The 13930-nt window shown below is 41.3% G+C and overlaps 1 protein-coding gene across 1 annotated transcript; it reads right to left on the bottom strand.

The window, feature by feature from the left end:
• Nucleotides 1-2874: 2874 nt before the first annotated feature.
• On the bottom strand, nucleotides 2875-13171 carry LOC149846716 (nitrate reductase [NADH] 2-like). Its single transcript, XM_089996520.1, has 4 exons — nucleotides 12089-13171; nucleotides 11812-11952; nucleotides 4742-4974; nucleotides 2875-4507 (listed from the first exon to the last, which is right to left on the bottom strand). The coding sequence occupies exons 1-4, from the start codon at nucleotides 13116-13118 to the stop codon at nucleotides 3176-3178; spliced, it is 2736 nt and encodes a 911-aa protein (XP_089852646.1). The 5' UTR covers nucleotides 13119-13171; the 3' UTR covers nucleotides 2875-3175.
• Nucleotides 13172-13930: the final 759 nt, after the last annotated feature.

Genomic DNA, 13930 nt, shown 5'->3' with positions numbered 1-13930 from the left:
GACTCATTTTATGGGTAGGTATTGGATAGGTAATACAGTCTGCGATGGCACGATGGCGCGATGAGATCAAGATAGAGCTCTTTCCCTGACGTTTCGCTCATGAGGACATGTTGGTAAATTTGCTATAAAGGGTATTTCAAAATGTCTCTTTTTATTAAACCTTGAGTTACTAAAACTGTTTTATTAAACTTCTTCTCAGTTTCAGCAAACAAATTTTCTATCATTGAAATTGCATTTTAAAACCATTTGATTTCAATAGTTGTCCAGAATTCGGTAAAGAAAAGTTTACGCTGTAATGCGCTCAAGGTCCATTGACTTGTGGTTTTAAAAATATCATTTTCCGCTGAAGTACTATTTAAACTTTGATTATTGTATGATTTCAAAGCTTTCTAAACTATTCTAAAAGTTACAAGTCCTGGATTTTTGGGGTGTTACACCTAGCATGTTATAATCACAAAGATCAAATTCATAATACAAATAATGTATAAGATTTGATGTATTTTTATAAAAAACTCAATTTGCTAAAAAAAAGAGATATTTGTGCATCAAAATTGATTTTTACAATAAAAACTTTGGATTTTAAAGCATTCATGCACATGTACTAACCGATTTAACATAGATTTGATATATTACATAAAGTTCAAGCAATACTATAAATCCACACTATTAAAAATGGTTTTAAGAAAAACAATACTTTAGTTTATCTAAAACCGATTTTTACCAAAAATCGTTTTTGGAGCTTTGATCCATTATAATCGATATCATATCAAATTTATGTATTATACATGACTGATATATGCATATTAATATGTATTTATGGATTCTTGTGCATATATATATATATATATATATATATATATATATATATATATATATATATATATATATATATATATATATATATATATATATATATTGACACTATGCACACACATGGTTAGTATACCTCTACCTCAAAAGCTAAAAAACGAAACCAAAAACTAAAATCGTAGGGAGTTCCTCAGCCTTGATGACCACCTCCTCTTCTCTGCAAGAGACTCAAAGAGGGCATGAAATAAAAAGGAGAACAAGAGAGAAATGAAAGAGAAAATAAGGAGAGAGTAAAGAGAGAATTAAAAAGAGCCCAATAGGGAGCCATGTGATATGTCACTTTTTATAAAGGCTGGGAGATATTTCAAATCTTTATTGGTAAGTTTCATAACCCCTTACCAAATCTCTAATTCCTTTTTTTTTCTATGATTCTATGCTAACTTGGCTTGTTAATTCATTTAGAAAACTTTTGAAATATCTAAGCCCATAGTCTTTTTTTAATTTAAAAAACCTTTTAGATTTTTTGACTTTTATTCAAAATATAAGCCTTAGCCAATTAAGAGGGGCCCACAAAGGGGGGCGTCCCACCCTAGGGATCCACTTTTTCCTAATTAGTTTCAATTCTAATTTATTTTTTCAAATCTATTATTTAGTTATTCTACTTCTTAAATTAGAAAAATAGAAAAGTAAGAAACCTTTTGCCAAGTAGGATGGGCCCACATAGGAGGGGTGTTCCCCTCTTGGGATCCTACTTGCTTAATTAACCAAATTTAAATTTTTAATTTCATTTCAATTACAATTTTTAATTTCATTTCAATTAAAATTTTTAATTAAATTCTAATTATTTTCTTTATTGAATTCAAATCCTATTTAGATCCAAATTCATTTAAGTAAATTCACATCCAATCCAAATTCATTTAAGTAAATCCACGTCCAATCCAAATCCAATTTAACTTTTAAATTAAATCCAAATTTAAATCTCATATCCAAATTCACGTTTAATTACATCCAAATTCAATTAAATTCTAAATGCAAATTCACCTTTAATTAAATTCAAATTCAATTCCAAATTCAAATTAACATGAGATTCAAATTCAAATTGACAGTCAATTTAAATTCTAATTCTATTTCAGTTATTTAATAATTATAAAAAAACTGTATGTATTACATTTGGTGTGTTGCTGCAATTGATCACCTTCCATAACTGACGAGCCAGGATCAAGTGCTATCACATGACACACTTTGAGGGCTGACAGTCTGTAAGTTGTGAGCTTTTAAGGGAGGTCAGGTGCAGAGACACACTCAAAGTGTGCCATGTGATGTCCCTTGATCCTGGCTCCACAACTGACAGGTTGTACCCGAAAGATGCTGGGTGATCAGGTGGAGCAGTACAATAAAAATGTGCAATCACAGTGTATCTGATCCTTTCTTCAATCCACATTGGATGAGAGCAGATCACGTCATATCGTGTATTACCATTTGTCGATTTGATGGAGATGTAAGTAGGACCCACTCTCATAGTTTGTTATAAGCTTCTTTAATGGCTGTCTTACAAAACCTCCTCCTCCTAACCCAAGTGATAAAATTCATAAGAATAGTAATATAAATCTCATATCCTTTATTATGTGTATGACCTTTTAATAAATAGGATTTGGAAGGAGCCGAATGAATCCCATGATTAATGGGTTTTTAAATTTGGTAATCATAAAAAAGTATTTCTAATTTTTTTAAATAATTAATACTCTCTCTCTTGTTGTAAGTCTGAAATTATTTATATTTAACTTTAATAGATCTTAATATAGTTTACAATTTTAATAAATTTGGTATGATTTATCTCTCTCTCTCTCGTGCATAACAGGGGCATTATTACACAATTTCATGGGATTTTAAAAATGACATTACAATACAAAAAAAAACTGTATGTAAATTTTTAAAAGTCTCTAAAACACATTATTTTGGCATACCAACGCCCCTCTTCTATCTTTAAGTACTAGTATTTAACAATGAGGATGACCAAGTTCACCAATTCATGAACTTCAAAGTTCTTGAGTTTGGTTGACAAGATTTTAAGATAAAGAAAAAAGGGCTTATTTGGAGATCATCTCTCTTAAAACTTAGACATCACCTACCTACAGCCCTACACCTCATTCGTCTCTAGCAATAAGAGCTCCAAGCCTCCAAACAAATGAAGTCAACACCTCCCTCTCCCTCTAACAATCTGGCTTATTTAATTTGCAAGTCGTATTTACAATTTAGTGCCCCCCAAAAAATTTAATGCTGATCATCTATCTCTCTAACAATCTGGCTTATTTAATTTACAATTCATATTTACAATCTAGAGGGCCCCCAAAAAAATAATGCATGATCAGAACTTGAGGCATGAGTCCACATTGTAGCCCATCTTCTCTAGGTTGGGCAAGACCGCAAACTCCATCATAGGGGGCGGGCCACAGACAAGGGCCAAGGTCTCGGGTGAGCCGTCCGGTATGTTCCCACTCAGCACGCTCTCCGTGACGTACCCCACGCTGTACTCCCACCCTTCTCTCTTGGGCTCGCTCACCACGTACCACACCTTAAGGTTGGAGTGCTTCCGAGCCCACCCGTCGAGCTCGTCACACAGAAGGATGTCATCCTCGGTGCGGTTCGCGTAGACAAGGTGCATCTGGGTCTGGTCCGATGGGTCCCTGAGGATGGCCTGGATCACTTGGTATATGGGTGTGATCCCGGTGCCGCCCGCGATCATGGCGAGCCTCTTGGCAAACCGACTCTTGCCAGCCAACTTGAAGCTACCACGGCCGGTGTACTCGATGTGGCCGAGCGGGCCTTTGATGTCTAGTGTCGAGCCAATCGGTAGAGAATCGAGATACTGAGACATGAGCCCACCGTTGGGGAACTTTGGATTGACACCTTTGTAGTAGACCTTTATGAGTAGGTCGAAGTAACCCACTTGGTCCACTGGGCTTATGGGCGTGTAGGCTCGGACGCACAGCTTATTGTTAATGGTTGCACATAGCAATATGTGCTTCCCTACAGGGAGGCCTAGGACGTGATCTTTGGATGGGAGGTCGAATCGGAAGACTCGGACATCGTGCGATATTGCTGTCTTGGCGACAAGCCGGCACGGTGTCTTCTCCCGTGGCTCAAGTGCCACCGGCCGAGACAGCACAGCGGACTCGTTGATGGTGGCCAATTGAAAGAGTTTGGACGATCCGTGAACCGAATTGTTGGGCGAATTATCGGCCGAGGACGACGAGCTGTAGCCGGTGTCGACAAGCTCACCGATCCGGTAGTCATCAAGCATCTTCTTCGCCTTGTTGGAGTGGATCGCATCGAACTCGTCAGTGCAATCGGTGCCGGCGTTTATAAGGATGCTATCAGAGCCTCCAGGATGGTCTTTGAGGAATGCGGTGCAGTCGTAAACATCGCCGTCGACAACAATCCAGGCCGAGTCCGCGGTGCAATGCTTCTTGACCTCGGTCATGGAGAGGTTCTTGGCAGCAGTGTTCGTGAAGGGGGAGGAGATGCTCTTCTTCATGGTCTGCACTGCTTCAGACATCTCAAGGTGCTTCTGGCGAGCCATCCATCCCCCGGATTGGTTGCCGGGCAGGGTCGGGTGCTCGAACATCAGGCCTACCTCGCCCTTGTGTGGCTTGCACACCTTGATTTTCACTCTGAACCAGCAATTGTTCATCATACCCTGCAACACACTAACATGAGAGGTTGTTGCGTGTGCACCCCCGGAACACGCACTGTAGCTACAGTGCGTGTTCCTGGGGGGAACATATAACCTGCCCCGCACTAACATGTATAAATTGCTCCTCTACGATTAACCAAAGTGTTCACTTTTGCAAGCACTGAGCAGGCCTAGAACAAGTCATTGATTTGTGAGCCTACTTTGTGAACAATGTGTAGCACAAGTTTGGTTTCTCACCATGACATTCCATATGAGCTTCTCTGGCTGGGTGTTTAGGGTTTGGTCCCACGCCCTAACCGCTATCTCCTTGGCCCCCAGCAGGTTGAGGACATCGACCTCGAGAGACCAGAAGCACCAGCACCAGTACCTGCCATACTTGGTAGGCTTCTCTGGGTGATCAAGTGTGCACAAGAGGTAAGTATCACCATCATCCAAGGTCACCTCCACCCTGGTCACCTTTTTACCTCCCCCTGCTCAAAATTTCATCCACATGAATAACCCCACGATAAACACTGTTTGGAAAAGTCATTAAAATGAATAATACCCTACAATAAACATACTCTTTCCAAAACCCTGTCATCATCCACCACACATTGGTAGGCCCCTGATTGGTAAAACTTTTGAATGTTGGCATTCTAAAAATCAGAATCGGGATGTTAAAAGCTAGAACACATACTGGCATACGCCATGGATGAAAGGAGTGTTGGCGCAGGTGCACGGTGTTCTCCTTAATCTATTGACGCCCATGATGAGCCAAGTTCATCAAGTCAATGGTGAGCAGGACCCCGAACCCAGAGGACACCTTGGTTGCACTCATCAAGCAACCATGTCTCAATTTATAGTGGGAGAAGAGTGGGGGGTTACATACATGACATTCATGCATGTGAACTCTTCACATTCATATAACCCTCTCCCCACTAATGCCTTCATTAGCACCTTGTGTAAAACCGGATCACTCAAGGTTGGACTCGATCTGAAATGTCCAGCATTCTCCCCACTTGACCTATTGACACATAAAGGTACAAAATTGAGGTTCTTTACTGTTATCTTGATCCAATTTTCATGTGGGTTCATATGTTATCAGGTATTATAAGAATTAACCATATGAGTTATAGAGATGAACACCTTTTTATGAAATGTCATATTTTCATGTACTACACTGTAATTCATTTTCAGTGCTTTAGCATGTTAAGATTGTCTTTATAAATAGGTAAATATTTAACTCATTCTATTAGTCATTTAATATTGTTATTTTTTTATTTTTTCTACCCAAATGAGAGATTCTTCTTTATGCAGAATCAACAATACACAAAGTCATAGACAATCAATTTAGCTTTACAAATGTGATAACATATAACCATAATGTATTGTCATACATTAGAAAAAATTAAACAGACCCATTTTCTTTACATGTTGGAAATATAATTCTGGTACTAGCACGGTAGTAAGAAGATCCACAATCATTTTTTTGTACCAATTGTATCAATACACACTAGATGATTCTCAGTTCACTTTTTAACAATAAAGTACTTTAACTCAATGTGTCGACACGATGTTGAAATCATGTTGTTATTCGAGAATGACACAACTTCATTATCACAAAATATCTTTAGTGGTCTCTCAATAGAGTCCACTGTCCGAAGGCCCATAGTGAAGTTTCTTATCTAAATGGCCTGAGATAAAGTCTCATATAAATCAATAATTTATGCCCCAATAACTTTTAGAAATTTTTTCACTGTCCTGCAGTGAAAGATAACACCTCGAATATTCTTAGCCACTCGCAATTGCAAAAGCAATAGGCTAACATTATTTGAGCACTCTCACTTCTCACAGACATCATTTTTTTAAGTGTTCTCACTTCTCATAAACAGCCTTCAGAATGGTTGTTCTATTCTCTGTATAAGTGAGAGATTAATTAATCTATATGAGATTCATATTGAAAAGGTATATGTGAGACTCTTTATCACTCACATTTTCTAAGACAAGCATAATTTGACCATTATCGTTTCACTTTGGTGAAAATGATAATACTCATAGTTGTTTCGTCTCCTTAATTCACAGGGAATTGACTTCAATTGATTAAACTAGTAGATAATGTAACAAGATGCAATTCAGCATTTTATCTTTGGATACAAACATGCTTTATGAGTTGGTATACACATCTACTATTACACCCTATATGAAATTGAAACACAATGACCTACCTTTGGGTAGAATCATTATTTCATAAAGTTACACACAATCATAACATTAAATCTTAACATTGTCCAAAGAATCCTCACTTTGGTAATTACATAAGTCGGTTAATCAAGATTTTTTATCGCCAACATATTTGTATTATGAAGCATGCCCATGCATACATGATAATGCATGTATATTCATGACGAAATATGTATTATATCATCAAAAAATATAAATTCATTCTTCAACTTATATGATAAATAAATTTTAATGAAAATATATCATGAATTTAGTCATAATTCATGCTTAAAACATCATGCATAACTTAAATAGCATAAAATACATGTATTAGACATGCAAAAGTCATGTCTGTATAATAATAAACACATAAAACATTAAAAAAATAACAAAAACATGCTCTTGTAGGTAAAACCCGAGATCCTCATGCTGAAACCGATCTAAAAATGCTCTAAACTGGTCAGAAATGGCCCCAAATCGGTCAAATAAGAGGGTGAACAATCCCAAAACAATCAAACCAGTCTAAAACATATACAAAAGCCTATAAACCCCTAACATCGAATGAGAAAATCCATGTTCCTTAAGTGATTCATGAAAATAGGGTATCTATATTCGGGAACCGATGAAAAAGTGATAGGAATCGATCAAAAAGGGCGCTAAATTGGTCCTAAAACACTTTGTATCAGTCACAAAACTAATTCAGTTCTTTAAAGGTTTAAATAGTACATGGACCTTATTTCGGATCTAATATTATTCAATCTAGAGTCAATAACAATGGATCCCAATCTAGTCTGAATCCAGACTCGTTTATGATCGGGTCTCGAGTTGGATCCCATAATCCAGACCCAGTCCAAATAAGATCCAAGTCAGATCTGAATCCATAACATGTCCAGATCCAAACCCGATCCAAACAGGGCATCCACGGTCAAGTCCAAACCCAAACTCGATCCATAATGTTTGGTCGGATCAAGATTATTGACCAAATCAGGCCCAGACTTGATTCATAAAGGATCTGGGTCAGATCCGGATCTCGGGTCGATTCTGGATCGGTTAGACCCAGACTTGAAACCCTAAATGGGTTTGGGTTCAGTTCTAGACCCAACCCGATCGGTCCCTTAATGGATCTGGGTCGGGATACCCAATCCACTTAGACCGGGTTCAGATCAGGCAAGTCACGAGGTCAGGATACCTGATCCACACCGACCAAAACACTAAAAAAAAAAGAACAAAAGCCACTCTGACTCCACCTTAAAACGCACCGCACCCCCCCCCCCCCCCCCCCCCTGTTTCTGTTGATGGCCATTGGCACTGGTGATTCCGCCGGCGACGATCACACCGCCCTCCCCTCCCCCCCCCCCCCCCCCCAAGCCGGCGTCGACAAAGGTAAGGGGAAACTCTTTTTTTTTCTTTTGTTTTTATTATGCATCTGCCGTCGGCTGTCATCGCCACCGATGGCAGGCCAAAGCAGTCGATGGTGACGGCCAGTCATCGTGTGCCACTGCTGTTTGTCGGCGATTGCAGTCGTCGGAAGCCTGTCAAAAACATAAAAAAAAAATCTTTGGTGGCGTCCTTCTGTTTTACTCAAAAATCAAATGCCTCTGTCGTGTTTAGTTTCTCAAACCACGATGCCCCATCCCTGGTTCATCTTCTTACAACCCCCACCATCACCACTGACGGTACCGCTGGCTATTCCGGCCACTGACGTCTGCTACTGCCGGCTGCCTCTGGCTACGGGTCCCAAATGCAGCCAGCGATGGTGTCCCACTACTGACGATGATCAACTTCTGTCAGGGACAGCCTCCTCTCGGCGATCGGTACCAACCACCCAGAAGTTGGTGGTGGAGGGTTGTCAAACAAAAGGGTTTTGCCCCGTCCCTGTGATCCCCTTGGCCACAGTCATCACCGACGACCGTTCTTGGATGTCATCGGCGAGGTAACAGGCAGGCCGCTGCGAATGGTGTCAGGGACAGCCAACAGGCACTACAGAAAAACAGCACGAAGAAACGAGATTCCAAGACATGCTGCAAGAACGCTGGTGCACCCACATGTGCATCGAATGCGAAGTATGGACCCATAACCAGAGGCGGAGCCCAGTCCTGCCTCCCGAAACAGTATTTTAAAAGCCTAGCCCAGCCCAGATTCCATATGAAATAGTTTTTTATCCATTTTTTTAGCCCAGTCCAGTCCTAGCCCAGCCCTGACGGCAGCAAATAGTTTGATTTGTCCATATAAAATAGATTTTTATTAATAATTGTAGCCATTTTTTATTTTATCTCAAAAAAAAATTTGGGGGTGCTGCCTCCGAACCCCCCGACTATCACACCAAAAATCCCCCCCCCCCCCTTACACACACATATGAATCCTAGCTACGCCACTGCCCATAACCCATTGTTGTTGTTCTAAAAACCAAAATGGGGATGTTAAAAGCCAGAATGTATACTAATAGACACCAAGGATGAAAGGAGAGTTGGGGCAGGTGCATGGCATTTTTCTGAGCCTATCGACACCCAGATAATCTCAGGCCGTCAAGTCGCATGACCTTGAGCCCAAATGAGAGAAAGAGGACACCTGTTGTATTGCCTCAATTTATATTAAATGTGAATTTTTCACCTTCATGTAACCCCCTCTCCACTAACTCCTTACCCTTCGTTAGTGCCTTGTGTTAAATTGGGTCATTCAGGGTTGGACCCATCTAAAATATCAAACATTGAGGCCTTAGAACCGGTGGCAGACCGGTAGTCCAAGGTTCAAATCCCACGTGTCACTCTCCCTTGCAAGCTAAATCAATGTGACTATTTGGGGAGGCGATTGTAAGTATGGCAGGCTAAACCAGCGCCATTAAGTCTCGAACCTGAAAGGTGGTTTCTCTGTCATACAAATACAAGTGTTCTCGGACGTCAAGGTAGTACTGGCAGGTGAGCCGAGACCTTGTGGGCAGCTCCTGATCGGCAACCCCTAGTTAACCAAGCTAATTAAGGCCTATGAAAGAATACCATGGTGTTGCAGATTCTAGCCATCAGCGTTTTTAATATTCGAGTTTATGAGCACCATTAGGGGTGGCAATCGTGTCGGGTTGGCGGGTTGACCCGATGGGTTGGCGGGTCAGCATACCTCAACCCGAATCCGACCCGTTTATTCAATGGGTCGGCTGTGGCAAACACAAACCCGACCCGTTTAATAAACGGGTAACCCGACACAACCCGCCAACCCCTTTAATAAATGGGTTGGGTCGGGTAAACGGGTTCTCAGGTTCGCGGGTCAGGTTGACGGGTCAACGGGTTGGCGGGTCGGGTTGGCGGGTTGACCCACCCGCCTAACCCGTTTATTAAACGGGTCAGCCGGGTTGGCGGGTTGGCATACCCCCAACCCGAACCCGACCTGTTTAATAAACGGGTTACGCGGGTCGACCCGTTTATTAAACGGGTTGGCTTAAGCCCAACCCGAACCCGCCTAAGAGGCAGGTTGGCGGGTCGGGTTGGCGGGTTTTGCCACCCCTAAGCACCATTGGCATGTACGGTAAAACGAGCGCATCATAGCTACATAAGGTACCAATTTTAGTTAAAGTAATTACTAATTAAGTTAGGTAATCCAAAGATTGGAATGTCAAGATAAACTCACGTTTTTTTTATGTAGAGGAGAATCAAATGTCTCTTTCAATCAATTTCAGCCAAAAAAATGGCTCATATATATATATATATATATATATATATATATATATATATATATATATATATAAAGAGAGAGAGAGAGATGGGAACCCGCTAAATCAAAACGGTGCTAAATAAAATATGTTTTTAGACTTTTAGAATTTAGATTTTTTTTTAAAAATGCAATTCTAATCCCATAAATGTGTTCAGGTGATTGATTTACTAAAATCAACACACTTAGATCATGTGTTTTAGATTTAAAAAATGGTATTTTCAGCTTAAAAATTTTATGAAAATTATAAGTCATTGATTTTTTAAACCTTTTTTTATTTTATAGGCAAGCTGGGGTTAGATAGAACCCCACTAATTATGCGTACCATTGGGTTTTAAATTGCATCCCAACACATGGTGAATTGTATTAACAACTCCTACCAAACATCTTTTAAACCTTATAAAAATTTATTCATGCATCGGAATCAAGTGCTCCAAGAACTGATTTTTATAAAAAAACACTAGCATATAAATCATATTTCTATTGTCAGAATTTAAAAAAAAAAACACTAAAAATTCGTTGGCATGTTAGTAGGTTTTCATCTCCCTATATATATAATCACTAGAATAGGAGAAGTAATGTGTCAATCACTATTTTCATAAATTTTTTGTTCTTTTCTCTTAATTCTAATAGTATGGATGTAATCTACATGCTTTGTTTTATAAGAACCCACTTTTGAATCATCCTATTTTGATTCATAAAAGGATTTTTTATTTAAGGCTTTTAAAATCAATGACTTATAATCTTTATAAATATTCAAGCATTCAAAAATCACATTTTTTCATCAAAAATATATTATTCAATTGTAGATTCTTAACAAATTCCTCATGCCAAGCGCATCCACATGGTTGGATTTTGCAAAAAAAAGTGTTGAAAATGCCCATATTTCTAGTTCTCATATTCTAGTGACCACAGTATATATACTGAGAGAGAATTTTGAAGTTGTTAAAAGATTATATAGCGAAACCAAACATTCTAAAATATGTTATTGACTAAAACAAACCATAAAAATCATAACCATAGGGCTTAATCTACAAGAAAATCAATAAAAATGTTACAAAATAAGTGGATTTTACTAAAAGGTTTGGTAAACTCAAAGTTAATATATATATATATTGTACACAAAAAAACGCCGAGCGTCCATCACTCCACGTCGTTTGAACACCTAACGACTGAGCAGCTAAGCTTCACTTTATATTGTATATTTGCATATAGAGAGAGAGAAAGAGATCCCAACGATATCCTTAACGGGAAAGTACGAAGGTCCACGCGACGTCCCAGTCAGAAGCGGACCACGTGCCAGCCCGTGCTGCCACACTATTAATATTCTTAAAAGAATCGCGACGAAAAGAAAGTATTTATGGGTCGGTTTACTACCAAACAGAGAAAGAGAAGGGGGTTCCCCTCACCGGAATACGCGTATCCTCTCAAGGTAAACGGCCTCTGCGTTGTCCAACAATTGATGGGTAGTATCTCCTCATGGCACGGCGTCGTGATCACCGAGTTGATGTTCAGCTCGTTTATGATGTACTCCGGCTTATACCACCACCCTAAAGAAAAAAAAATGGATAAAAACAAATTTTCAGCACAAAGATAACCAAATCAAGAGAGAGCAGATCCAGCTACACTAGGGCCAAAGCACAGAAAAATCGCTGTGTGCGAGATGAGGTGAGGACCGAGGACTACCTTCTGCATTTGCGAGCTCGGCATCAACGTGGGAAGGGAGAACAAGGTTGTCCTTGTAGTGGTAGTAGTTATCGGACTGGACGGTGGTGACAACGATGCGCCGGAGCCACTTCACCATCCTGCCGCCGATGAACCCCGGGATAATCATCCTTACCGGAAACCCGTGGTCCGGCGAGAGCTTCTCACCGTTCTGCATGTAGGCCAGCATGATGTCCATGGATGGGTCCATGGCGACCTCCCTCCTGATGCTGGTCCCGTACTTGGACCCACCCCCGCCGGGCAGGTCCTCTGCGCCCTCGAAGCACACGTTCAGCGCCCCCTTGCGCGCGCTCAGGATCCCGCACCTCCTCAGGACGTCGCAGAGCCGCGCGCCGCGCCAGACGCTCGTCGAGACGCCGCCAGCGCCCCAATTGAACCCGATGGTCTGCTTCACCATGTTCTGCTCCTTTCGCCGGTTCCCGGCGCAGACTAGCGTCACGGGGAGCTCGTTCGCCGGGAACTCGTTAACCAGCTGGTCCATGGTGAGCGTCGCGGTTCGGCGGACGAGCCCGTACACCTCGACGGTCCAGTCCTCCCAGCACGCCCTGGGGACCGCGCCGTGGTTGCGGACGTAGTGGAGCGGCGCGGGCGTGATGAAGCCGTGGTGCATGAGCCGAGCCAGCGGCGGCTCACAGTTGAGCGGGTGCTTTCCGGTGAGCCGCACCAGGGCGGGATTTCGCGGGATCCAGTGGTCCAACGTGCCCTCGTCCCGTGGGTCCAGGATCAACGGCTCGACGTCGGTGGGTGCCGGCCAGTGGCCTCGGTCGCCCTCCTCCTCGTCGTCTTCGTCGGTTTCCGAGTCGGGGTCGGGCTCCGCCTTCTTGGGTGGGCGGTGGGAGGCGGACCAAGTGGGCATGGCCGGGTAGTTCAGACCGCTGACGGGCGAGTCCGTCCGGCCGTTGGTTTGTGGTTGGTTGTGTTTGAACGCTCTGCCGGTAGTCAGACCGTTCTCCAAGGATCCGAGCCGTGGGTTCTCTACGGACGTCCCCATATGAGAGAGAGAGAGAGAGAGAGAGAGGGTTGTGGGGTTGCCTAAGAGAAGGGAAGGGCAGGGTCGGTTTTATATAAACCAAAGAAAGATAGTGGGGTGAGAAATGAATGGCCTTTCGTAACGTAACCTTTGGTGACGTTGGGGGTCTGTTTGAAGCTGCAAATGCGGAAAGGTCTGCAGAGATTTTTTTTGCCTTTTCTGTCACCCTTTGGGCCAAACTTTTAATGTACTGTATATACTTTAGTGTGAATCACAAAAGGACCACCAATTTATCTGATATTCACGACAACGAGTTTGGTTCTTAAGTTATTATTACATTCTTTCGGCTTTGTTTCAAAGACATAGGGATGTCAACGAATTGGATTTTATCCAGTATCCGAACGAATTCAACTCCGTATAGTTGAATTTGGTATGGTCATGATTTTTTTATACTGACACTGGAAAATATTCGAATTTGATGTGTACATAAGCAGATTTAGTATGAGCTTTTCACCATTCGAGTTGGAATTCGTTTAGCCAACATCTGATTAGTCCAATATGGTGTCTGATCCAAATCCGAACCCTTCACATCCCTATAAAGACATGTTTGGTTCTAAAAGAAAAAACTCAGTTGACCAATTAATTTAATGTAAAATGATTAAAAGCCTAAACATCTATTTGGTTGACAAAAGCACATATACAAAAAAATGAGTTGTCATACCAACAAAGATCCAAAAGAATTAGGTTGGTAGCGTTAAGAAAAGAATCCGGGTTAAATGTAATAACCAAGATGGTGGGGAGCCCATTGAAAATACCTAAACAGTTGGTGGCTT

The sequence above is a fragment of the Nuphar pumila genome, chromosome 2 (assembly GCF_984573655.1).
Source record: "Nuphar pumila chromosome 2, dmNupPumi1.hap1.1, whole genome shotgun sequence".
Lineage (NCBI taxonomy): Eukaryota > Viridiplantae > Streptophyta > Magnoliopsida > Nymphaeales > Nymphaeaceae > Nuphar > Nuphar pumila.
This window is presented reverse-complemented; position numbering and strand designations above follow the sequence as displayed.

Excerpts from the sequence above, each read along its gene's own strand:
- LOC149846716 (XM_089996520.1), bottom strand. The coding sequence starts at position 13,118 with ATGGGGACGTCCGTAGAGAACCCACGGCTCGGATCCTTGGAGAACGGT. Across the intron at positions 4,975-11,811 it reads GAGAGGATACGCGTATTCCG|GGGGAGGTAAAAAGGTGACC; the intron begins GTGAGGGGAACC and ends AATTTTGAGCAG. Across the intron at positions 4,508-4,741 it reads AGCTCATATGGAATGTCATG|GGTATGATGAACAATTGCTG; the intron begins GTGAGAAACCAA and ends AGTGTGTTGCAG.